General features: G+C 39.5%; 1 protein-coding gene and 1 long non-coding RNA gene across 3 annotated transcripts in view; both read right to left on the bottom strand.

The window, feature by feature from the left end:
• Nucleotides 1-271: 271 nt before the first annotated feature.
• LOC105023675 lies at nucleotides 272-7,224 on the bottom strand. Of its 2 annotated transcripts, none has more exons than XR_828990.3 (5): nucleotides 7,146-7,224; nucleotides 5,868-5,919; nucleotides 5,299-5,588; nucleotides 1,342-1,427; nucleotides 272-313 (listed from the first exon to the last, which is right to left on the bottom strand). It is a non-coding gene; the product is annotated as an uncharacterized LOC105023675 (long non-coding RNA). The 2 variants fall into 2 exon arrangements; XR_828989.3 differs by having other exon boundaries at nucleotides 5,299-5,385.
• Nucleotides 7,225-8,329: 1,105 nt separating this feature from the next.
• Nucleotides 8,330-27,841, bottom strand: part of slc5a8l (solute carrier family 5 member 8, like) — a 39,090-nt gene continuing 19,578 nt past the window's right edge. Inside the window, exons 8-15 of the mRNA XM_029114177.2 lie at nucleotides 12,403-12,491; nucleotides 12,025-12,137; nucleotides 11,799-11,866; nucleotides 11,630-11,716; nucleotides 11,196-11,389; nucleotides 10,768-10,877; nucleotides 9,583-9,668; nucleotides 8,330-9,470 (exon numbers count right to left, since the gene is read on the bottom strand). Of these exons, the coding sequence (XP_028970010.1) occupies nucleotides 9,345-9,470; nucleotides 9,583-9,668; nucleotides 10,768-10,877; nucleotides 11,196-11,389; nucleotides 11,630-11,716; nucleotides 11,799-11,866; nucleotides 12,025-12,137; nucleotides 12,403-12,491 (873 nt within the window). The 3' untranslated portion in view covers nucleotides 8,330-9,344. The remainder of the gene's footprint in view (nucleotides 9,471-9,582; nucleotides 9,669-10,767; nucleotides 10,878-11,195; nucleotides 11,390-11,629; nucleotides 11,717-11,798; nucleotides 11,867-12,024; nucleotides 12,138-12,402; nucleotides 12,492-27,841) is intronic.

Raw genomic sequence — 27,841 nt, 5'->3', positions numbered from 1 at the left:
ATTTAGATTTTTATATACAATAATGTCAATACCCTTTTTGAGAAATTGTCATTTATTTTTCAACAATGTTTTGAAGCAATGAATGAATTAGAAAGCAATTAAAAACATGAAAACAAATAACACAATAGGCTTATAGATCATTCGATTTTGGGTTATGTTTAGATAAACAGATTCTGAACGGTCGAGGGTTATTTGATTAATTGGAACAGCTGAATATCTGACAGACCTTTGGCATGTAATGTAGAGATGGAACCCAATCATTGAAGTAGAAAGCAATGGTTTAGAAACCCTTTCCAAAGGCACTGGTCATAACCTATGAGATAAAATGCAAATTCCGTTATTGGCCAGCTACAGTTGTGCTCATAAGATTGCATACCCTGGCAGAAATTGTGCATTTTTGGCATTGATTTTGAAAACATGACTGATCACGCAGAAAACTGTTTTTTATTTAAGGATAGTGAATATGAAGCCATTTATTGTGACAGAGTTTTTTTGGCTCCTTTTTAAATCATAATGATAAAAGAAATCACCCAAATGGCCCTGATCACAGTCTTTTATTTTGAAGGACAAATACGAAAATCTGAAGTCTTATATTGTTGCTGCATGACGCTAATCCATTGTAGCGGGTTGTGGCAGTTAGCTAGCTAGCTTCTTACCTTTAGGGTTGTCGCTCAGACGATGGCTACCTTTATGACAGCCACTTACTTACACACAGTTCAACACAAACGTGCGCATGCACAGACACAGCCATTAACTTTTCTCTGACCTCACTAGCTAGTTGGGTATTCTGAACGTTGTTGCTCTGCTCTGATGTTTGTGTTATAATAAACTGTGCACGATTCATTGAATGTTTTCATGCTATGCTCTTTATTTTCTTTCTACCAAGCAGACTGTCTCTGGACATTTTATTTAGCTTCTCCAGTGTTGGAATGAGCTGTTTTATGGTTCTGTGCTGCTAACATTACAAGTCTGCGCTGTGTTTTTTCTAACAATGTTTTATCAAATTGCTGGTTTTAAATTTGTGTTTCTCCTTTACTCCTCTTGACAATTTAGCAGAGCAGAGCTTGCATTATACTTGTGTCATTGCGGACATCTTCATCTTCCCGCTCTACCAATCTGAGTTCTATATTCTATACTAATGCGTCCAGACGCGACACAACCATCACATTTTTACTTAGTGTTTCCATGACGTGGTATCGGCATATATTTTCTAATGCCTCCTAATATGAAAGTAATCAGATTACGTTACTGAATCTGAGTCATCAAAAAGTTACATTACTGATAACAAATGTGGACAGGTAACTTGTAACTGTAACGAATTACATTTAAAAAGTAACCTACCCAACCCTGCAAACATCCCAGGAATTCCGGGATAAGCAGCCAGAATATCCATCAACAGGTATGGAAGCAGGGTCCGAAATTAACACCTACCAAGCGACAAATGCACCAAAATGGTTATGTAATACAAAATCTGGCATGATGGCTCAGAGGACATGAGAAAATATGCATACATTTTTGAAGGAATACAGTAGTATGGAGCGACGTTAGCCGTTCGATAGCCAATCCGGTCGTAAACTCGTTCTTCTGACCTTGGGCAGAATTGCCAGGATCTGGTAGCTGCTAGCTAGCACCGTAGAAAGATAATAGTTTCTGTACTGACGGTGAAACGGTGAGGATATTTGAAGCAAGGGAAATTTCACGGGCTGATCATTGTCTATTAGCTACGTTGTCTGCAGGTTTAAAAGTTAGTCATGGTAATGCTGCTGCCTGCGTTTTAATTTTGTGAATGATTAGACAGGTAGATAGATAATGTGGTCATATTCTTTCTGTAAAACTATGGAAAAAGGCGAAATAGAGTGGGGAGAACAAGTGTTTGATAACCTTCAAACTCGGCAGTGTTTCCCACTTACAAAGCATGTAGAAGTCTGTAATTTTTATCATAAGTACTCTTCAACTGTGAGTGACGGAATCTAAAATAAAAATCCAAAAAATCACATTGTATGGTTTTAAAGTAATTAATTTGCATTTTACTGCATTACATAAGCATTTGATACATCAGAAAAGCAGAACTTAATATTTGGTACAGAAACCTTTGTTTGCAATTACAGAGATTATACGTTTCCTGTAGTTCTTGACCAGGTTTGCACACACTGCAGCTGGGATTTTGGCCCACTCCTCCATACAGACCTCCAGATCCTTCAGGTTTCAGGGCTGTTTCTTGGCAATACAGACTTTCAGCTCCCTCAAAAAAATTTCTATTGGGTTCAGGTCTGGAGACTGGCTAGGCCACTCCAGGACCTTGAGATGCTTCTTACGGAGCCACTCCTTAGTTGCCCTGGCTGTGTGTTTCGGGTCACTGTCAATGCCAGCCAAGACCCATCTTCAATGCTCTTACTGAGGGAAGGAGGTTGTTGGCAAAGATCTCGCGATACATGGCCCCATCCATCCTCACCTCAATACGATGCAGTCGTCCTGTCCCCTTTGCAGAAAAGCATCCACAAAGAATGATGTTTCCACCTCCATGCTTCACGGTTGGGATGGTGTTCTTGGGGTTGTACTCATCCTTCTTCTTCCTCCAAACACGGCGAGTGCAGTTTAGACCAAAAAGCTCATCAGACCACATGACCTTCTCCCATTCCTCCTCAGTATCATCCAGATGGTCATTGGCAACTTCAGACGGGCCTGGACATGCGCTGGCTTGAGCAGGGGGACCTTGCATGCGCTGCAGGATTGTAATCCATGATGGCATAGTGTGTTACTAATGGTTTTCTTTGAGACTGTGGTCCCAGCTCTCTTCATGTCATTGACCCGGTCCTGTCGTGAAGTTCTGGGCTGATCCCTCACCTTCCTCATGATCATTGATGCCCCACGAGGTGAGACCTTGCATGGAGCCCCAGACCGAGGGATATTGACTTGTCATCTTGAACTTCTTCCATTTTCTAATAATTGCACCAACAGTTGATGGCTTCTCACCAAGCTGCTTGTCTATTGTCCTGTAGCCCATCCCAGCCTTGTGCAGGTCTACAATTTCATCCCTGATGTCCTTACACAGCTCTCTCTTTTATACTGGTAACAAGTTCAAACAGGTGCAGTTAATACAGGTAATGAGCAGGAGGGCTTCTTAAAGAAAAACGAACAGGTCTGTGAGAGCCGGAATTCTTACTGGTTGGTAGGTGATTAAATACTTATGTCATGCAATAAAATGCAAATTAATTATTTAAAAATCATACAATGTGATTTTTGTTTTAGATTCTGTCTGTCACAGTTGAAGTGTACTTATGATAAAAATTACAGACTTCTACATGCTTTGTAAGTAGGAAAACCTGCAAAATCTGCAGTGTATCAAATACTTGTTCTCCCCACTGTATCGTAATTCTTACATGGGGTGAATACCGTAACTCTCAGAGTAAGAGGCCATGAATGGAAACAACGTTAGCAAGGTGACCAGAAATCCTAAACATTTCATTGTCAGAGTGACCCAGAGAGTAGTGAGACAGTGACTCAACCAACAGAGAGACAGAGTGACCCAGACAGTAGTGAGACAGTGACTCAACCAACAGAGAGATGAGTGGCCCAGAGAGTAGTGAGACAGTGACTCAACCAACAGAGAGATGAGTGGCCCAGAGAGTAGTGAGACAGTGAATGACCCAACAGAGAGACAGAGTGGCCCAGAGAGTAGTGAGAGAGTGATTGACCCAACAGAGAGACAGAGTGGCCCAGAGAGTAGTGAGACAGTGATTGACCCAACAGAGAGACAGAGTGGCCCAGAGAGTAGTGAGACAGTGATTGACCCAACAGAGAGACAGAGTGGCCCAGAGAGTAGTGAGACAGTGACTGAACCAACAGAGAGACAGAGTGGCCCAGAGAGTAGTGAGACAGTGATTGACCCAACAGAGAGACAGAGTGGCCCAGAGAGTAGTGAGACAGTGATTGACCCAACAGAGAGACAGAGTGGCCCAGAGAGTAGTGAGACAGTGATTGACCCAACAGAGAGACGAGTGACCCAGAGAGTAGTGAGACAGTGACTGAACCAACAGAGAGATGAGTGGCCCAGAGAGTAGTGAGACAGTGACTCAACCAACAGAGAGATGAGTGGCCCAGAGAGTAGTGAGACAGTGACTCAACCAACAGAGAGATGAGTGGCCCAGAGAGTAGTGAGACAGTGACTCAACCAACAGAGAGATGAGTGGCCCAGAGAGTAGTGAGACAGTGACTCAACCAACAGAGAGATGAGTGGCCCAGAGAGTAGTGAGACAGTGACTCAACCAACAGAGAGTACAGCGATGAGCAAGGATTTGATTTAGGGATTTTTAACCTGTAGGAAAATAGGGCAAGTGGTTTTGATCCTGAATAACATTTCAAATTGTACCTGCCCAGTTCAGATTGTACCTGCTATCCCCTATTCACCACCAGGAGTCATTACAAAGTCTACATTAGAAAAGGAAATTATGAAAACTGATTTCATAAGACAAGGATATCTGTGAAACATCCAAAACAATGTGACATGTAATTTTGTTGATGGGCTATTCTCAGACCATTTTGTTGCCACAATAATTATATAGGAATACTGCTACATCTACAATGCTGAATGTGTATACAATGTTTGCAGAACCATTGTTCTCAGCTTCATGGGGAAAAAAATTGAATTTCAGGAAATTAGCTTTAAAATGTTATTAAGATAGGGAGGGGCTGAATCAAATTGAGTTTTGTAGATAAAGGAGTTTTAAGAAGCTGGCAACAGTATGATGCCGAAGCTGTGGTGATTAGTTGTTTTTTGTGACACAAAGGCAGTTTATTATTTTGGCCGGTAAAAAATATGCTGGGCTGGTGGATTTTTTCATCTACCTGTCCCCTTAGCAGGGGAACCAAAAATATACTTTCGTACACTGTATGGAAGCATCTTGTTTAACCACAGACAGACAATATTTTAGAGAGTAAGAAATCAACACACACTTCTGGCAGTTGTAGCACTTTCCATAAAGCACTGTAGTCCATGCCCATTGTGGGAGAAAGGTCTTATACTTATTTAATGCTTTCTCAGAATACTACCTCTTCACTATCTAACCACACAGAGAGATAGACAGAATTTTTGAGAGAGAAAGAAAAACATATTTCTGGCAGTGTAACTTGCAAAACTACAGAAGAAGATAAGTAAACACTTCAGTAGAAAATGTCTTTATGTGCCAGCGATAAAACATGGACTTTGGACATTGTATTCAAATGCATCAAGCCTGCCTCCCTGGCAACAGTCGTCACAGATCTGCCCTTGCCCCGGCCATGACGGTAAGGTCTGCTTACCTGATGAGCATCTGGAACACATCTGTCCATATCACCTTCAGACCTCCCTGTGAACTTCAATCCAACATGGAGGCAGTATGTTGTTGCCTTATATGCACAAAAATGCTGTGTTTAAAGATAGGTTCTGGGGGGTTTTCCGAACATGACTAGAGTTTGCCCTGAACAGTCGAGTGTTGTTCTGGATAAGAGATTCTAAATTATTAAACATTTTAAAAAGTATACCAGCGTACAGTAGATGATGCACACAACCCCAGTTGCCACCCGCACTCCCCAGAGGTCCAGCCCTGTGACTGTAACACACATTCACAGACCAGTGGATGGGACTTGACCAAATAATAGTCCTCTTCCATGAACAGAGAGTAGATAAACATGAATCCTGTGTGATGTTTTCAATTAGCAACATTGTATATCCCCCTCTGGGCCATTGATTGCATCTATTCTTAACCAATTTAATCAGTGGATATTGTAGAACAAGTCCTGACTACCTATTTACCCTCAGTGAAAACATTAAAAACTTTTCTTATGAATCGATGAAGACACGTTAAAGAAATAGTTTGCAAATGACTTACTTTGTTTTAGTCCAAGGGCAGTGGCGTTGATAACCATTCCTGTGTACAGGACCTTGAAACAAATACAGCTATTAGTTGATTGATGGAAACATATGCTTGATGCACGTTCATTAGGTAGAAAATCGAGCTTGGATGACCAGATGGCTTCAGAACAACAGACATGGGAAAAAGGGGAAAAGGGCAGATTGTGCAAACGTTCATTGTTTTGTATCATGGAGATAATTTTTTTTCCATATCCTTATGATAATAATGTACATAACAGCTTTTTCTAAAAGGTAAGCTTTTGTCCCATTATTGATTATATAGCAATTTGAACTGTATATTTACTATTTGGCAGATACATGGAGGGTCCACATACCGCAGAGAAATGCAACATTTTGTAGGATTTTTACACATGAATTACACATTTTAAATATGTTCCTAGTCAGGAAGGAAAGATATGTAGGCTTTTCAGTAGTGTATCAATTTACAGCTCTACAGTCTCAACACTGTTTTGGTAAAGTCATAACTGGTTGTTTAATTGGAAAAAAATCTTATTCCTGAATTCATATTTTTGGGGTGAGGCTGACACATTTTCATTAGCACTTTGTTATTTGACTTGTATAATGGACACAGTGCAATATTCCATTCCAAAAATAGTCAGCATGCTTTCAAGTATTTCACAACTGTATCTGTCATTGCCTCATCTCATTACCAAATATTTTCACAAGTTGACTGCTAGCTAATGTTTAATTTTCTTTTTTTCAATTAACAAAATGTTTCAGATTTGTATGAATTGTAGGTGAATTCAAGAGCAGGTGTTGCACTGGTATTTACATTTGGTAGAAAATTAATCCTTCATGTGAAAATATTCTGTCTTTAAAGAATACAACATGATTGCAGATAATTTGTCAGTCAACATGAATAAGTAGTGTCAAGCTTATAATAGGAAAGAAATGACTTTATGTAAATGTCCTAGGATCCCAATAACAGCTGTCCAATATTCAGTAAGTCTTCTTTACTCGCTATATAAGAATTGCAGAATTCACTTTTAATATCGGCTTACCCTAAATACATAGGTTAGTTAATCATCATGTAACAAAACTGCAGAGAAGTGTCGGGGCATCGCCTTCTGACATTGTAAAAAAAAATCTGCCTATACAAGTGTGTTATACCCATCAGCCTGTCAGTGGAATGGAAGCCACTTTGTCATGCAGAAAATGGTAGTACACCACTAACCTTCCCATCACATAAATAACAACAGTAAAAGAAAAATATGTATATATATATATATATTACTGTAAATTGGAGTGTCCAGTCTTCCACTAAGATTTGACAATGTCTGGTTTGGTCTTAACCATGTGGATGTTTGTTTTAGATTCTGTCTCTCACAGTTGAAGTGTACTTATGATAAAAATGACTGACTTCTACATGCTTTGTAAGTAGGAAAACCTGCAAAATCAGCAGTGTATCAAATACTTGTTCTCCCCACTGTAAATGTGATATTTCAGTTTTTTCTTATAAATTTACAACCATTTTACAATAAGGCTGGAATGTAACAAAATGTTGAAAAAGTGAAGGTGTCTGAATGCTTCTGAATGCACTGTACAGTAAGTATAGATAGAAATATCCCTGTCATGTGTTACAACTCCACGTCTGTAAGAGACCGAGATAATCCTCCCTATAATCATTAACATCAATGAGAACACTTGGAGATAAGGGACTTAATTTAAACATGGTAAAGCTTTTGGATGGCTCAGTATTAGTTATTTTGGTTATATGTAAATATATAATGTAAAAAAATAAAAAATCAAGAATGAGTAAAAATAACAAGAAAGTGAACATAGCATGAGGACTGGACTTCTGGCTGCCATGTACTGAAATGTTAAAAAACTGATACTATGGTTAGACTGGATAAGACAATATGAAAGACAAAAATCAAAATATAATTACTATAGAAGTTTGCAAAAAGACTTGCAGATCTCCTCTGGCTTTGTGCCTGTGTCCTGGCTCATGCAGGTTATATATCACTGTCAAGGGTCCGCACAAGGTGTGTTTGATGTGTCTCAGTCTAGACCACGCTACTGCGGATTATGTAAATGACCTTGGATTTTGTACATTACCTTTTACTGAGGAAGGGAACAAGGTGTTACTCTTCTTCAGCCCCATGCCATTCAGTGAAGAGCGTTTGAAATCAGTGAGTAAAGATGTGTGCATTAAATAAACCTTTCTTGATCTAGATGAAGAACATCCATGTTAGCCATTGTTTTACATCAAAGAAAAAGGTTGATAAATGTTTTTTCCATCACTGAAAGATGTGGTAAAAACGCAGGCCTTAACCTCTCCCACCCCAAGTGCCTGTCCTAGATACTTGATGACCAACTTTTAATTGAAATAAAATCCCTGGAGCATGATTCAGTTACATAATGGTTTAAAACACATTTGTTTTGAAATATATATTTTTAATAATTATGCATTTGTGTCTAACTTAATTTACAAACAAGCTTTTTATGAAACAACAAAGCAAAAATGAAACAACCAAGTAAAACAAGCTAATGAACTGGTATGCATTTCGGAACAATCTTTATATTCCCAAAATTAGTATAAGACATATCTGTAAAACACAATGGATTTACATAATCAAAATGCTTAATATTAAAAGTACATTATTTGCAGTGACAAGTCATTTCATTTGAATTTAATAAAAAATGTAAATAAGACATACTTAAATAAAATGTTGCTTTACATGGCTGTAATGTGCACAGCAAGATCTAGGTCTTGTTTTGGATTGTAGATTAATTGAAGTAAAAAGTATTAAAACATTCAAATCAACCCTTCCTGCTTCACACTCCTGCTACTCTTTCAGTTTCAGATTGGGTCAACGAACTTCAAACAACTATAAAAACAATATTTACTTATTGTTGAAAGATATTTTATAGATTACACATGGATTCCCAGCACTATTCTGCTTGATTTTTTTTGTATGAAAATAAATTTGGATTGTATAGAACTTTAGCAATCAGCAACTACAATGCTCTCGTCTGCTATTGTTTAATGAGCTGAAGGAGACGACGACCTTGTCTCCTAATAACAATGTTGGAAGAAATGTTGAAACCATACAATCTGCATGCAGGCTGTAAGGGACCCAAAGTCTTTTCTGGGAGAAAAGAACATTGTATAACACTTTCATTCCACTATTAATGCAGATATATTATGGACATTTTCTCTAATGAAAATGCAAAAAAAAATAGACACATTCCTCCTTTAATGCATGTCTCTCTCTAAATTATTATCCGCTAAATTACAAAAATGTCAATGTAAAATGCATTTCTTAGAAATCAGTTTGTTACAAAGTTCTTCATTAATCTTTATATTTAATTAAACTCTTGGTCTTCCTTTACTTAGCAATTAATTTTGTGCCAAATGACACAAACTTGAGAGAACAAATTGTTCTCTTGGGGCACTCTAGCTGATGGTGTAGTTAGACTGATGGTAACATCACAACTTAGTGCCCATCTCCATAACCTTTTCAATGGGGTTAAACAGAGGGTCTACAAATCCAGCATTGTCCGATCCCTTCTTTAGGTCTGCCTCTGCCTTTTCATTGATTTCAAGATTCGATACCTATGGAAGGCCACACCAGGACCCAGTTAGAATACCAATACTCACCAAATATGAATACAGGTCTAAGTTTATAGTGTGAGAAAGAGAAGGTGTAGGAAGGGAGGGGCTTTACCTCTGGGTCCTTGCCGCAACCGGCGCAGAATAGATCACTTCTTATTACAAAGAGATCGGAGCGTAGCTTCTCCTGCTTGCAACCACCTTGGCAAACCCAACACAGGGAGACTAACAGTGTAATATGTAATGCTGGCAGTAGCAAGCATGGGTTTAGCTCACAATATAATGGCAAAGACATCAACAAGGAAAAACAATGACAATTAATGCTGACTATGAAATATGTTCTGAGATATCTGCAGATCAGCTTAAATTGAGTTTGAAGCATTTGACAATCTCCTGATAATCACACTGTCAAAAGTCTAATAATCACTCAGTGAAGCAGTACCGGAGGAGAATTTCTCTCATCTAAAATCCATAACACACATCTAAAATCAAAATCAAACAGAGCTTACCAGTACTGAGATCTTTCTAGCTAGCCCCAGTACAGTTGACGCAGATTGTTAGCTATCATGACACCATGCCAAGGACAATTTGGGAATGGTTCAGATATATGTTCAGCTGACAGCTAGTTCATACATTGACTACCATATTGAATAGCTTGATAGGGAACAAGGGCTACAACAGTGCAAGTTGGAGCATGTTGTATTGTGAATCTTACATAAAATGCACCACTAAGAGGTTTAGTCCTTCATTGTTGTTGTTCTGCATACCATATGTATTTGGGAAATATGGTGTGCGTGTGCAACATGGAACAAGTGGATGTCTTCAGGATAAAATACAGGATACCTATTCATGACTTACAGTAATATATAGCATTCTTTCCCAGAGAATATCATTCTATCAAAGAGGGGGAAACCCTCTGACACTGCACTCGTGCTACCTCAACCCTGCTTTCTCTGAGTTACAGAATTGCATGCATAAGGACACAGTCCAATAAATATTTCAAGCGATTTAGGAAGTTTAAGAAAAAGTGTGCTGTAAAAGTCATGATGAAATCCCTATTACCACATTGGTGCAGTGCTCTCCCTTGGCAGCAGCCAGAGCTTCTGTGAGACTAGATCAGTACTGTAGGTAACTGAAAAGCTTTTATTTAACAATATATTTTTAAACTGTTATATGTAAACACTTAACACACTTTCATCAGAATGTTAAATAGAAACTATGAACCAATAAAATATGTTTTAAAACAACACAATTGGGGCATCAAGGGGCCACCACTGGGAGCTGAAGGAGGAAACCTCACCTGTGATAGCACTCACCACCAGGCCCACAATCACAGTCACCAAAGTGCCCAGAACACTAAGGTACAGGTAGGACAGGGAGTACCACTCGTCTGCCAGGGCCGGACGATAACTGCGACGACGAGAGGAAGAGCACCTTCATCTCAGCCCCGATTACACATTGACTTTACCGATTGGGTAAGATCTATTTACTACTAAATTGAGGGGTTGACCCTCCTAACTATCATAAGATCAATGTACTAACTGTAAGAGCGTCTGCTAAAGGAGTTGAATGTTAAATGTAGAGTAGTTTGGTGATATCGGGCTGACTTTAACAAAAAGAGCTTGCTTACTGGTTTAACATCCCAAGCCCATTAAGCACAACAGAACTCAGGTCAATAGTTGTGTACACGAGGTGAATGGAGACTGAGTTTAAAGTTACTTTACTCACTCGGGCAGGGGAGTCAGTGTTGCTAGGCTGGTCCATGGGGTCACGGTGGTGAAGTTCAGGTCCTGTGTGCGGTTACAGCCCGCCACACTGATTGGCAGGGGCTTGGTCTTATCATCTAAAGGTGGGTATATCTGCCCTCCAATCCCCACCCAGAGAGTGACAACAAGGCCCACAACTAGACCGACAAGTCCCCCCTGAAAGGCAACGGGAAGCTGTCTCAGAACATGGATATACATTTCAATGTCATTATGGTGTGTCAACATCACACATTTGTTTGTCAGGACTTCTTTACATGAACCCTAATGTGGTAGTCTTCAGAATTCTTGCGTTTTGCATTCATCATTTTCTGTTGTGTAGATGCTGATTTCCGTTTAAGTAAATTAAAAAAGACAGTGAATTAAAACACTGATGTAAATGTGATTAGAGATACCTACTGTAGCGTTTGCAGTGCGCCAGAACATGCCTAACAGGTAAAGTCCAAGAAGTGGTCCGCTGATCATTCCAAATATGGACAGGGCTGCCTAAAAAAGGAAAATATTAGAAACTAGAGGTAAAGCTGCCAGACAGCAGGTGGTGGTATAGAGCTGATTATTGGTTTCCTACCTGCAGAATGCTCCCCATCAGTGATGCTACTCCAGCCATTCCAATACACAGAAACCCAAAGAAAACACCTGGAGTAGGACCAGAAGGTAAATCAATTCTCCATACACATATTGTGACGTCAAACTGATTTACATGTAAAAATACGTTAGCGTTTACTTCAAAGAAATCTAACCGATCACTTCTGTCACATTCTCCCTCCCTCTCCAGTGTTTTAGGTGAAACTCACTGAGGCCCATGTTAATCCAGGACAGCTGTTTCTCAGTCAAGTTCTTCCATACTGGCCTGATAAAGTCCTCTACAGTAACAGCTACCAGTGCATTGATGCTGGAGGACACAGTACTGAAATGGACACAACAGATAAGGATTTGTCTGTAAAAGTCATGATCCAACACATGCATTGAAAGGGTCGACAGTAGTGAAGAATTGCATGTTGTTGTTGGAGTAGAGCAGCCATAGTCAATATGTAAACCACAGTCCTTATTTGGGACCCTGGACAGGAGTTAATGAGGTTGGGGGTTAAATGAGAAATTCCATTGAGAATTTTGCCACCTAGAAAATAAGTGACCAGGCATTGTCTGTTTGAGTCGCTCCGGGGTAAAGTCACCTTAAGGTGCCGCTGTATGCTGCAGCCACAAACAACCCAGGAACTCCGGGATAAGCAGCCAGAATGTCCATCACCAGGTATGGAAGCATCTTGTTTAACCACAAACACAGACAGAGAGACAGATAGACGGACAGAGAGTATTTTAGAGAGAGAAAGAAGCAGACATACTTCTGGCAGTTGCAGCACTGTCCATAAAGCACTGTATTCCATGCCCATTGTGGGAGAAATGTACTTATACTTGTTGCTTCCTCAGAACAGTACCTCTTCACTATCTTATCCTTCTTTAATTGCTCATAAACAGTATGATAGTTCCTAGACCTATGGTTGTACTCTTTTGATGTGAAATCTGTAAAAGATAATATAGTGGCCTTTGCTGGTGGACCTGTTTAGGTTCTTTGCTATCTTAAGGATCTTTATGACTTGATTGGGCCAGAAATGTTCTCTTGTTAACCTTTTGGTCTTTGTGACAGGGGGTGTCATCGGAGTACCCTGTCTGCCAGGATGAAATATCTTTTCATTTTGTTCTTCTCACCACTGACATTGATAGTTTTCTCATTCACTGTCTTCCTGATATAAAAGAGGAATCCCACACCATACGATCCCAGCTAGGAATTGACTTTCTCCCATGTGCATGTACACTATTAAAGAACTCAGCTTTACTTTTCAATCCTTGTTGTCCATATACAAATTCCTTCCACAGGAACCCTAAATCTACACGAGACCATTGGGTACAATTCTTCGAAAACAGTCGACACAGATTATCACGGTAAGGGATTTTCCATTTCTTTTTTTGATAACTCGTTGTCCAAAATGTACCTGTGTAATGTGGGATTCTAAATAAAAATGTTGGAGTGCAATGAATTATAATGGATGTGACAATGAACTAAATAAATCTTACTTCAATAAAATAATAATGAGTTTTAGGCCTAAAAAGGAAATTATCTGCTTTGGATGAGTTTGGCTAAGTTCTGTTACCGGGAGACACACCAAGCAGATATTGGCCTAGGTAAAAAATAAGGTAGGGGAGATGTGTCTCTGTTCTAAACAGATAATTGTACATTGAGCTATGTAATAAATCTATCATAAATATAAATTGATAAAAGTAATTTTATGCTAATTTAAACTGTAAAGGATAAGGGAACATTATCTGGCAGTAGTGTTGCTGCAAAGGGATTAAATGTTCTTAAAATCAATGTAAATATATGTATGCTTTAAGTAAGGGCACAGTTTTGTTTGTCCGCAGAGAGGATGTAGTGGAAAGTAAACAGCTGATGTTTCAGTTGGATTAAGTTTCTAACACTAATAACTATATTGGCCGTTAGAAATGATATGCTAGTTTCTTTATCAGTTGTCGATAATATGTACAGCAATTTCTTTACTGTTTGGGATAAATTGTACATTTAATTGTTAGCAGCTGAAAGATTCAATTTTATTAATAGTGTTAAAAAAAATTGTCTTAAATTGATATTTGGATTATTATCCACAATATATTTGGTGGATATATACACACTACTGTTAAAAAATTTGGGGTCACTTAGAAATGTCCTTGTTTTTCATAAAAACCTACATGAAATGAGTTTGAATAGGAAATATAGTCGTTGACAAGTTTAGAAATACTTATATTTAATGTCCTTGTTTGTCCTTCAAACTTTGCTTTCGCCAAAGAATCCTCCTTTTGCAGCAATGACAGCCTTACAGACCTTTGGCATTCTAGTTGTCATTTTGTTGAGGTAATCTGAAGAGATTTCAGCCCATGCTTCCTGAAGCACCTCCCACAATTTGGATTGGCTTGATGTGGATTTATGTACCATATGGTCAAGCTACTCCCACAACAGCTCAATAAGGTTAAAATCCGGTGACTGTGCTGGCCACTCTGTTATAAACAAAATACTCCTTCTTCATGGTTTGGAGCTGTGCTTTGGGCATTGTTCTGTTGTAGAAGGAAATTGTCCCCAATCAAGCGCCATCCACTGGGTATGGCATGGAGTTGCACATGGAGCAATAGCCTTCCTTCTTCAAGACCTCTTTAACCATCTAAATCTCCCACTTCACCAACACCAAAGCACCCCCAGACCATCACATTGCCTCCAACACGCTTGACAGATGGCATCCAGCACTCCTCCAGCATCTTTTCATTTGGTCTGCATCTCACGAATGTTCGTATTTGTGATCTGAACACCTCAAACATAGATTTGTCTGCCCATAAAAAAAATAATCTGTTCTTCCTCTGTCCAGTGTCTGTGTTCATTTGCCCTTCTTAATCTTTTCTTTTTATTGGCCAGTCTGAGATATAGCTTTTTCATTGCAACTCTGCCAAGAAGGCCACCATCCCAGAATCGCCTCTTCACTGTTGACATTGAGACTGGTGTTTTGCGGGAGCTATTTAATGAAGCTGCCAGTCGAGGACCTGTTAGGCGTCTGTTTCTCAAACTAGACACTCTAATGTATTTGTCCTCTTACTCAGTTGTGCATCGGGACCTCCCACTCTACTTTATATTCTGGTTAGTGCCAGTTTGCATTATTCTGTAAAGGGAGTCAGGGTTTTACCTGGCTCAGAATGGGCCTTTGGGGGGTGACACGCACTTTAGTAAGCATGATTGGTCCATGTACAGTGAAGCCAATGAGTTACCTTATGACAAATCTATGCATTTTCCTGTTATTTCTGACCATTTAATAAACAAAAATGTATATAATTCTTGAATAAATGAAACTCCATTAACAAAACTGGTTTAAAAAAACTATTGTATTACAACATTGGAAGGGGGAGGGGATTGAGTTTGTGGGTTTGGGAGAGACTGTCAGTTGCAGAGGTCACATCCTGCTTCAGAGCATTTCACCCTCTTTTTTAAGAACTAAATAAAAGGATCTGACAAGGCCACGGTAGTCTATAGGACTGGACGATATTACCTTAAATCTAAATCTTGATTGTGTTAATTAATTAACATTTTACCTTGATTAGGATTAATGAACAATTTTGTTTTGTTTTACTTTTTCTTTGTTTTGTAATGTTAAGTTTACATTGTAACATTTAAAATCAAGCACATTGTAAGCACATAAGGTGCTATATGAACGTTTACATTTTTTTTTACTGTTGTCACAGTATTTTTTTAATGTGCTTAAGTAAAATATTATTTATATAGCACCTTTTTAAACACATGTAACAAAGTGCTTAGCAAGAACATCAGAACAGAAAAGAAAAGGAGAATAAAATAGTAATAAAAACATATAGACATTATCATTTGACACATAAACAAACAAAGAATATAGCAGCCAGTCACCACTCAGATATCCCCAATTAAATTATTGAATATCATAGCATTGTGTATGTTAAGCTGATGTGCACTTACCGATTGCAAGAGGCAGCCTGTGTACAAAATGCTGTTGCAGTGTCCATCCGTTGAGCTGTGCAGTTTTGACAACATTAACGCCGTTGTCTGTCGTAATGGCCATGAGGTTCTCTTCAGGCAGCTACCTTTTTACAACATGTTTTGTACATGTTGGGCAGCGCAGTTTAGGAAAAATATGGTCGCGATGGCACAGTGTATCTTGGGTCGAGAGTTTTAACGATGTGTTTAAACCCACTGCGCTCCACTAGCTATCGGAGCCATATCCTTTGCGATGTAGCATCAAATGGCGTCAGTTATTTCTTTCCATCATCTTGAATCATTTTCACAATGTATAGCATTTGGAAATGCTTGTGTTATCGACAGCTGCTTTGTGGAGGTACTTGTTGCTAGGCGCTTGTCATTCTCTCTTTTTTTGAGCCATGTACTGTTCAGACTCGGTAACGTTGTTGTGCACCAAGTGTTGAAACAGATTGGTGGTTTTACCTTTGGTCACTGAAACTGCTTTTCTGCAGTGTTTACATTTGCCATCATTTTGTTATGTGTGGTCTTTATTGAAGCCAACTGTGTACAAACTACAGCGTTTTTCTTTGGGACAAGAAACTATGTTGACTCAGTGTTTGATTTTTCCTGCATATTGCTTCCATGCCAGAGACAGGACAGGGCGGAGTCACGTGACTACACACGCGGTAGTATGTATAGGCTCTGCACAAGCGTGTGGACGAACTTCCGCTTTAGCCAGATGTTGGCATATCATTTTCCGGTTTACTTAAGGCAATCACCAGCATCGCCCAAAATTAAAGTTTTTAGTAGATGTCTCCAAGACCTGCCTAAAATAAGCATTAGTGATGTCCATCGAATTGTTGATGCCTGGTCCCCTGCTCCAACAAGCAAGCGGAACAAGGGATTCAAACTCTACCTATCGAGTTATCTGCACAACTACGAGGGTAAGTAGTTTACTGTGGTGTGCCAGCCGGCTATCGGCTAAGCTAGTTAGCGACGTGTTCCTTTTTAGTGTAGTATTAGGCAGGACAATAGAACGCACAAAAATTCACCCTAGCCTCATAAATGGCAAAAGAACGCTGGCTGAGCTGAAACGCTAGCACATCCCTATAGCAAGTGAATTGAAACGAACCTTCATTCAGCCTCTTCTAACCTGAATGAAGCTTAAAATTCCATAGCCTCAAAAAAGCACCAAAACAGGTCTCCTCTTTTTTTATTTTACTACTGTAACCTAATTTCACAACGAAACTGAAAAAGAATAACTGGCATAGGAAGTAAACATCTGGTCCTATATGGTATTAATTGCGCTTAAACCTGCGTTATGTGGAAGTATATAAAAAATCGCCTTGTCTGACTATTTCTAGTCTAGCGTTTGAAGTCATTGAATGGCACAAGCCATATTTTATTAAAAAGAGGACATTCTCCTGATTAAAATGATGCCCCACTTGTACCTTGAAACTTAAATGAGTCACATACATTATATTTCTTTTTTTTTCTTCGTACAACAGCATCACTCATCTTGTTGTGAGTTTAGGTGTTTACTAATGCGAATGAGTATTAGTAAGTAAACCGGAAACTGCAATACTGACTTCTAGACAAAAGCGGAAGTTCTTCACTACGCTGCTGCACAGAGTCTATTAACAGGGGAAAGTATTAACAGGATTTAAAAACCGAGATTACTGAAATGGGAAAATTACGTCGGTTAGAGGATCAGACGTTGGTTTATGTTCTGCTTGTTCAACAGTTGTTTGATAACTTGCTATTAATCACATTCCAAGAGCATTTGAAATGCTATTCTCATTTTGTTTCTGGTGATTTTCCTTTGGCGCTCTCTAAAACCTCTTGGGGGCCACCAAAAAGTCCCATATGCTACCCTGGGAGTAGTACATAGCGTTGTACGAGATCCTCAGTTTTTTTTTTTTTTTATCGATTAGTTGTTGCAGCCCTAATTTCCTTACTATTTAGTAAGTTTACCATATGTGCACACAAGCATTTATAAGGTAGAGTAGTAACTCAAAGATTAGTACATTACAGTTTGTCCTCTGTTCTCAAGAAGGAGATGTGATGCTGGAAAAGCTTTATTTATATAGCACAAATCATACATAGAAGCAATTCAATGTGCTTTACAATGAAAATAAACCCTGAATTGCACTGAACTCCCTTCACCTGGTAACGAAATGCATGTGAAAAGTTAACAATCACTGACAAACAAGTAAAAAAAAATGTGGTGGGCCTGGGTGGAAATAGAGCATTCTCCTGCCTTTCAGATACATTTGGGTCTCATATACAATACATACAGTACCAGAGAGATTGCAAATAGTGTGCAAAGCTGTTGGCAATCAATCAGTCAATCAATCAAATGTAATTATAAAGCCTTTTGTACATCAGCAATTGTCACAAAGTGCTTTTGCAAAACACCCAGCCTTAAACCCCAAGGAGCAAACAACAGTAGTGTTGAATTTCAGTGGCTAGGAAAAACTCGATAAGAAGGCCGAAATTTAGGAAGAAACCTAGAGAGGAACCAGGCTCAGAGGGGTGACCAGTCCTCTTCTGGGTGTGCCAGGTGAACATATTAAGAGTACAATTTGTAATAATTAATACATTTGTCCAAGTTGGAAGCATGACCAGATGGACATGCTTGAAGCAAGCCCCAGTAACTTTACTTGTAAAGTTCAAATCTAGTTTCAGCAATGGACAGGGTTCATCTAGACATTCCAGCATGTATCAAACATAATGTCCTCCATGTCACGCAGTATCTCCAGACCCTGTCTTCGCTGATCTTGTGATCTTGATCCAAATTGTATAGGCCTACTGTTTCCTAGGAGACTTCAATCCCCAAAACCTATAGGTGGTCACTGTACAACAGATTATTTTCACTAGACGGTTCCTTACAGCTATGCTAAGGATAAGGTTGCAATCATAATAACGTTCCTATCGACTGACTACACATGCATTATTAACACTGAAAAGTGTCATTGTTTCAATAGCCTCTAAGACATTGGCCGTGCATCTGTACTATCAACCGGAGATCATGATCTGATGCAAACTCTGGTGATGGGTGAAAGGGGTTGTCTGCTGAACATTTTAAAATGAATGGTGACCCTACCAAACTATAGCGTAGGTGCAACCAATATCCTCTCTCTATCGAGGCCATCAATGGTATAATTCTGAAAACATGACAGTACTGGTTTTTGTACAGTACTGTAGCTACCGGGGATCCAAAACATGACAGATTGCGGCAAGTGCAGCTGCAGCCCCGCCTCGACTCGTCGAAAATAAAACATTTATGAATGGTGAACTTTGCGTTCAAGGCGGATAAGGGAGTAATAAATTCCCTGAATACAGTTCTGGTACTATTAGATCTCAGTGCTGCATTTGACACTGTAGATCATAGAAAACTTCTAGATAGGGTGGAAAATTTAACAGTCCTTAATTGGTTCAGGTCTTATTTAGATGTCCAGAATTACTTTGTCACTACTGGCAAACATTAATCTGATAGGGTGGCTATGACATGCAGATTTCCCCAGGGATCAGTTCTCGGACCAAGTCTGTTCAATCTCTATATGCTACCCCTACAAAACAACAACATTATCTACCATAGCTATGCAGATGATACTCAATTATATATGGCTCTCAAACTTTGACAGCTCAATAGACTGTCACTGTATAGAGCTCATAAATACCTGGATGAACCAAAATTGTCTACAATCAAACCAAGATAAAACAGAGATTATTGTATTTAGCAACATGAATAAGAGAACTAGTATTATTAAAGAGCTGGATTCTCGGGCCCTAAAAACAATGGACCAAGTGCATAATCTTGGTGTTCTGACAGACTCAGACCGCACGTTCAACAGTCACATCAAAGCGGTCACCAAAACAGAATTCTATCATCTTAAGAATATAGCCAGAATCAAGGGCTTGGTGTCCCAGAAAGACAGGGACAAGCTCATTCATTCTTTTATCTCTAGTTGGGTTGACTACTGTAATGGCCTCTTAACTGGACTCCCCAAAAGACTGTAAAACAGCTGCAGCTCATTCAGAATGCTGCTGCTAGAATGTTAACCAGGACCAAGAGAACAGAACACATCACTCCAGTTCTTAAATCTCTGCCCTGGCTTCCAGTCAGTTACAGAATAGATTTTAAAGTGGTGCTTTTAGTCTATAAATCACTGAATGATTTAGGCCCCGAAAACATTTCTGATATGTTTGAAGAGTATAATCCGAGCAGGGCTCTTAGATCCATGAACTCAGGTCAACTAGTAGAGCCCTGAGTGCAAACTAAACATGACGAAGCTGCGTTTAGCAGTTATGCAGCACACAACTTGAATAAACTACCAGAAGATCTTAGATGTGCCCCAAACATTTCAAATTTAAAATCCAGTTTGAAAACACTCTTTTCGCACACCTATGATTGACTGCTTAAACTTAACCACAATTTTGTTTTATTATTATGTTTTATTGTATTTTTTTCTTTGTAATGCACATTGAATTGCAGCAATGTTTTTTAATTGTGTTTTTATTCTATTTCTATTTTCTTATTCTATGTTTTATTCAGTTATGTTTTTATTTCGTTTTTATTCAATTTTTCTGTTTTACCAAAAAAAAAGTTTTCTGTAATGCAAGTTCTGGTGCTATCAGAGGAATAACCTCTGTGTAAATGTAACAATCTAATGATGATGGATAATGCAAGTTCTTGTGCTGCTGTTTAGACATTGATGCAGGGTATTATCTCACAAAAGGACTGACGAATTTATCCAAGCGCTGGAGCGTGAGGATTGAGATACCGGGGTGGTGCAGTAAACAGTTCTGGGAACTGTAATTCATTGAGAATGACATGGCATAAATGTCCCCCTGGAGATAGCCAGGTAAGACACTGATGCAGAGATTATCTCGAGGAGGGACTGATGGGTTCAACCTAGCGGTGGAGTGCAAGCATTGAGATACCAGGGTTGAGAGTCCTCCTGGAGGGTGGTTAGAGAATAGGAAAAATCTGACAGTTTTTCTTTTTATTCTATTGCATTTTTAGATTTTTCTTTTCATTGTAAAGCACATTGAATTGCTTCTATGTATGAATTGTGCTATATAAATGAACATGCTTCCTTGCTTACTGCAGGGCCATGGGGGAAAACAAGGACGAGTGGCTTAGGGTTTTGGCGTAGTGATTAAAGACCCAGCCTCTCACGGGGGAGACCGAGGTTCACCTCCAGGGGGGGCAACAACAGTCATCTCTTTTTATTGTGGGCCGGCTGAACTAGGCTTGCCCGGTTTCTTGTTCAGTTTTGCTTATGTTCTCTTTTGCTCTTATTGTACCCTGACCACCAGGACCACTGAATGGCTGTTCAGATTGGACAATTCTGTCCTGTCTGTAGTGTTTCTGTAATATTGTTTTCTCTGTCTATCACAGTGTGCCTGTTAGACAAAATACGTAAAACCGGAATTGTTCCCCTTTTTATTTCATAGATAATTACATGGGATATTTTAATGATATATTGACCGCCAAACTGGAAATCAAAAATCTTGTCATTTTAACGTACGTATCTACTTGACGCCAAATATGCTCAGCGAAAAAGTTTCTCTTCTCCATTATATAAAAGCAACATGCAACATCTGTGGAGAATCAATGCCTTCGGAGTAATTGCGTAGCAGCACAAAATGTTCTGCAAGCTTGCTGTTTTGACGCCATAGGTGTTAGAGGCATAAAGACTGAATGCTGTAATAAAATCAAAAGGTGCTTCAACAAAGAATTAGTTTAAGGGTGTGCACACTTATGCAACCAGGTTATTATCAGGGGTTTTTCCCCCTCGAAGATTTTAGTTTGTTTGTCAATTGAAATGTTCACATTATAGGTCACATTAAAAGTGGAAATGTTCTGACATGATTTATCTTTGTCTCATTCTTTTACATCACAAAAACCTGGCATTTTAACAGGGGTGTGTAGACTTTTTATATCCACTGTAACTCCTCTAGTTCACCCCAATGATGTTATCTCACAAAGATATTAATCTGAGGGAATTCCGTATCTTTGCAGGATTATAGGGCCAGACATATCCAGTGCCACTCGCCAGAGTAATACCATCACTGTTGAACAGAGAACTATGCCTTGCTTTGCAAGCGGACATTTCATGTATTTCATCTGCGATGCTGTGCAGTTCTCAAGTGGTGCTTGCTCTCACTAAACTGCTTGATGCATTTGTTGTGTTCCCTGGCCATTTAAGTGTTCTAAAGATCAGATTAGCTTTTTACGCAATCACAAGTGATTGGCTGGGCCTAGAATATATAGGCGACAGAACACGTTTCTTTCCATAGGAATCCCAAGGGTGATTGGTGCAATTGACTGTACACATACCCCCATTAGAGCACCCCTGGGAGAACATGAGGGGGGTTATGTGAATAGGAAGTCATTTCACAACATTAATATTCAGGTATTTGATCATACATTTCATACAGGTAGTCCAACAACCTAGGTGCTTTATGGAGTAGATCTTGAATCATTAACAGTGAGTAATGGGTAAATTTCAGAGATGGAGCCCATGTGTAGGCCATAATTGAATTATTTTTTCACATATTTAGACTATTTTACTTGTCCTAGCATCTCAATCCTACTACTAGTAAAAGAAGAGTCTGTAACTCAAAATAGAGAACATATGACAAGAACACTCTTACAAATTTCCTCTGTCGGCAATGCACTGCCAACAAGTCTCCCTGGTTTTATTGGCTGCCACGGTGTTACATATAGCCATTAACCTTTCTTTAAATGGACAATATAAACGTGCATTCTTCCAGGGAAGAATACTGAGCACCAGCCATTGTGCAAAAACCTAGCCTCTTTTAGGCAAACGCATACAAACTCCCATTGAGTTAACGCTGAGTCAACTAACAAACATGTAAATCACAGTCGTAATATTGTTTAACACCAATTTAGGCGATCAGAGTTTGTCAACCCTGACTGTCCATGATAACTCAGAGTTAAAACTGGGTAGGTGGAACTCCCTTCGTATTACAGCCCTCTGGTTTACAGAAGACACCCATAATAAACCCCAAGTTCATGTGCTATGTGGATGTGTTGTGGAAATTCTTGAACTGATGTGTACTTGGTCCTATACATGTTTAAATTAGTTAAAGGTACAGAGCCCCCATGTTTGGATGAGAAAAATAATGTAGGAGAGGGGAATCTGGTATTTGCCTAGGGGGAATCATTTACTGGCATCGGCAGATTATAGGGTTACTCTTTAATCTGCACATCTGTATAACTCATCAGGGCATCTATTGTCTGTCCGGATGCCGTAGTAAACCAAGCCTTGATGGTTTATTGGAATCAGCCTATGCTACTTGTAGTGATTTTGAGGTTGCTGAATCTACTAAATTGCTCCTAATTATTCTGCATAGCAGGCAGAACTATTTGCACTCACTCAAGCCTGTATCTGAGCTGAGGATATTAGTGTTGACATTTACACAAATTCATGAAAAGCATTTGGCTTTTTGCATGATTTTGGCATGGTCTGGAGATACCATGGTTTGCTGACTTCTTCTGGTGTCAAAATGTAGAATGCTTTGTTAGTATCAAATGTATTGCAGGCAAATTTTATGCCTGTACGTTTACCTGTAATCCATCCGATAAATTGGTTCTGCCTCATTCTTTATTTCCTGTATTTACAGTGATGCATGGGTTGACCTTTATTGCTGAAGAGGAGAATGGTGTAACAGATTGTCAAAGACTGGTATTCCCCAGGGTTACCAGCTATTCTTCAGACTTCTGGAAATGATCCTTTTGGATAATTTGGCCCCATGGCAACCTTTGGCAAATATCCTCATTGACTTTGTCTAGATGCCAGTTGGGGGTACATGTTAGTAGTAGTTTACATTTGATGTACAATAGCTGCAGTGAATACTGGCCTATTTCTGCATGAGATACTTATGTTCTGTCCCATGTACTTGACTCCACCCCACTTCCCACTCCCTCTCTGGTGGAGTCTCTGTGTGGACAACACAAAGCTGATGGAGTACTGCCCAGTGAGTTGACAGCCTTACACACCAGTGCACAGGCTGTCCCGGAAAAGCCTTTGTAGGTCCCTGGGCAGAAATGCTGAAGACTATGTGATGGTGGAATTTTCTCCTAGGTGGGGTGGTTCATAGCAGGTGATTTGGACTAGCAATTCTAATGTAAAGTGACAGTATATTGCAACCTGGCCCCATGTCTCCCAATGCAAGAAGCTTCCGCTCCCAGAGGGTTTGATTCCAAAGGGCAGTCCAGGAGGGTCCCGTTCCAGAGCCATGATAGGGATAGGATGGAGTGAACCACCAGAGCCATGACTCGGGATAGGATAGAGTGAACCACCAGAGTCATGACTCAGGATATGATGGAGTGAACCACCAGAGCCATGACTCGGGATATGATGGAGTGAACCACCAGAGCCATGACTGAGTGAATCATCAGAGACATTAGCTTGGCAGCATTTCCAGATGAACATTTGTACTGTTACTGATATTATGTTTAGTTGTTATTAACCTAGACCAACTGAACAAAATTTTCAATTTGGCAAATTGTGGAAGAAATATACTTTAGGACTTCCGGTTTGACGCATGGCGGAGTAGGTCGCAAACTGGGATCACTCTGTTCAAATCCTGGTAAAATCCTAGTCATATCCGTCTGATATTACACAATTAGTTGTGCAAACGCTGTACTTAACCTATAACATGAAGAAGGCCACTAAAAAGCAAAATCAACTGGCGGACCAATACTTCAGTGCTGAAGTTTCTAGGAAGAGAGCTGCATTTGTTCCAGTTAAGTCTCAGCTAAAAAACGCTGGGCTCTCCTACAGGATGCTATTCCCCGCCAAGCTCCAGGTCACCAACAAGAACGGGCAGAGGCGGATTTTCCTCTAACCCGACGAGGCCTCCTCATTTTTGAAAAGTGCAGCTGAACCGGACCTGGATAGCTCCATACAGACAGAAACCGCATCATTTTTTTTGAATGGCCTATAATAGGGTGAGTAGCCTAAGCTAAATGCTACAGTCTATGGACTTATGTTGGTAAGCGAGCTCTGATTGCCATATTAGCCCACTTCACCGATCTGTTGGCACAATTGACGTGTCAGTCAACAGTGTGGTTTTATTTTTTTTCTCTTCTCTTTCTTGTACTTTCCACACTAATTATTGCTTCAAAGCAGTCCAGACGGCGCTATCCCATTGATGGCTATGGCGGCCTGCATCTTTTAGTTGGACTGTATTCCCTTTTTCTTTTTTAGCTCTATCCAATGTGTCTCTCTTAATGCTAAGGGCCTGAATAACACAGTGAAAAGACAGAAAATATTGTCTTATCTTCAACAGTTACAGGCAGAAATTGCTTTTATACAGGAAACTCATATAAAAAATTATTCTGTCAATTATCTTAAACTGGGTGGGATAGCTGTTTCACTCACGGTTTAATGCTAAAGCCAGGGGGACAGCAATCCTTATACACAAAAATGTTGCATTTCAGGCAGAGGAGGTGATCGCTGATAGTAATAGAGTAATAGAGATTTATTATTGTAACTGGGCAGTTATTCTCCCTCCCTGTCATTCTTGTCAATATCTATGGCCCAAATTTTGATGATCACATTTTCTTTAAGAGACTATTTTCTTCTATACCTGACCATAATACATACAACCTGATAATAGGAGGTGACTTTAATTGCGTTCTCAACTCTACATTGGATAGATCCTCCAATACACCCCAGTCTCTTCGTAAATCTGCCAAAATGGTCAATGAATTCTGTACAAAGACTGGTCTTTCAGACATCTGGAGGTTTAAATATCCTACAAAAAAAGGCTTATCTTTTTTCTCCAGGGTCCATCATACTTACACCTGTATCGATTATTTTCTTTTAGATAAAATATTATTGGGAAATATAGAGTCATGTCAATATCACACTATTTCTGTCTCAGACCATGGTGCACTCTCCTTCCAAATGGCATTACCTAATTGTTTCAAACCTTCACGCCATTGGAGACATAATCCACTCCTACTATCTGATGAGGAATTTATTAATTTAATCTCATCCCAGATTCAGTATTTTTTAGAAACCAATGTCGCCCCAGAGATCCCATTCAATCTTATGGGAGACTCTTAAAGCTTTTCTCAAGGACAAATAATTGGATATTCGTCCAGAATGAAAAAAATAAGAATGGCCAAACTTGGCAACATCTCTCAGGCTTTGGGTAGTATTGATGAACGTTACTCGTCATTCCCATCTCCATCTCTTTATAAAGAAAGACTACGCTTACAAGCGGAATATGACTCACTCACCACAGACAAGGCTACATATCTACTCACAAGGGCCCGATATAATACTTATGAATCAGGTGACAAGGCCGGCAAATTTTTAGCCCAACAAGCCCGTCAAACTGCCTCTTCTCGCCTTATACCTAAGGTTTATAATACAAATAACGAAATTGTGACCGATCACCTGGAGATTAGTAGCGCCTTTAAACAATATTACAGTGACCTCTATACCTCTGAATTTGAAGAAAACTTTCCCCAAATAATCAGCTTCTTTAACAACCTTGCATTTCCCTTGATCCAATCTGAACACAGTTCTTCATTAGGAGGAGATATTTTTTCTGCTGAGATCTTAGATGCTATTAAATCCCTAAAAAGCAATAAAACGCCTGGACCAGATGGCTTCACCTCTGACTTTTATAAAAAATTTGCACCTGAACTTTCTCCACTGCTTCAAGCCATGTTCAATGAATCATTGTCATCTAGACGGCTTCCACCAACTCTACGCCAAGCTGCCATAACACTAATTCCAAAAAAAGGTAAAGATCCCCTCCAATGTGCTTCATATCGTCCCATCTCCTTATTAAATGGTGATTATAAGATTCTGTCTAAAATTTTAGCTGGCCGATTGGAGAAGGTCTTACCTCGGATAATATCTACTGATCAAACTGGTTTCATTTTAAACAGACATTCTAGCTCGAACTTAAGAAGACTGCTGAACATTGTGTATTCCCCTTCAGCATCTGTTCCTGAAATGGTGATCTCACTCGATGCTGAAAAAGCATTTGACTGAGTCACTACAAGTAGAGTTGAGGTGCGCTATCTTTTCTTGGTGCTGAAACAATTCGGATTTGACAATGCGTTTATATCTTGGGTTCAACTTCTGTATGCTCAACCCCTGGCTGTGGTGGTTACCAATGGACAGCAGTCCGAATACTTTTCCCTTGGTAGAGGTACTCGTCAGGTCTGCCTCCTATCCCCTCTCCTCTTTGCTATAGCCATAGAGCCACTAGCCATCGCCCTGAGACAATCTGCAGAGGTGGGCTTACGCATTAATTATCTCTTTATGCCGATGACTTACTCCTGTATACATCTAACCCTATGACCTCTGTTCCTCATATTGTTAATATTTTAAATCAGTTTGGGAAACTATCTGGTTACAAAATTAATCTCCAGAAAAGTGAGATGTTTCCCCTCAATCAGACTGCAACCCAAATTCCCCCAACTACTTTTCCATTCAAAATAGTTAAAAAAGGATTTAAATATCTTGGGGTGGAGATCACGCCCACCTTTTCATCACTGTTTGTTAAAAACATTGGTGCTCTTTTTGATAAATGTAAACAAGATATGATGAGATGGTCGAATCTACCACTATCCGTAATTGGTTGCGCTAACCTCATTAAAATGTATTTATTTTTTCTGAAACATTCCCATTTTAATAAGGAAAAAGTTTTTCAAAACCTTGGACCAGAGCATAACATCATTCATTTGGAATGGTAAATCACACAGGATCAAAAGGCAGTCTCTTGAGAGACCCAAAGGACTTGCGGGCTTAGCACTACCCAACTTTATTTATTATTACTGGGCTTGTAATATTCAGAAAATTTTGTTTTGGACAGAAAAATACCAACCTGATAGGAGTGAGCCCTGGGTACACCTGGACTGCACAAGCAGCCCAGTTCACCTACGTTCTGTGCTGTGTGCATCTTTTCCTCCTGCTCCACTAGGCAAATTCTCCTCAAATCCCATTGTTCTTAATTCAATCAGAATTTGGTCACAATTTCCCACCCTCTACCCTGGACTCAGCCTTTGGGATATGGCTAGCAGTAGT

This window comes from Esox lucius, chromosome 17, assembly GCF_011004845.1.
Source record: "Esox lucius isolate fEsoLuc1 chromosome 17, fEsoLuc1.pri, whole genome shotgun sequence".
Lineage (NCBI taxonomy): Eukaryota > Metazoa > Chordata > Actinopteri > Esociformes > Esocidae > Esox > Esox lucius.
Note: the sequence above shows the minus strand (reverse complement) of the source record. Positions and strands in the feature narration are given on the sequence as shown.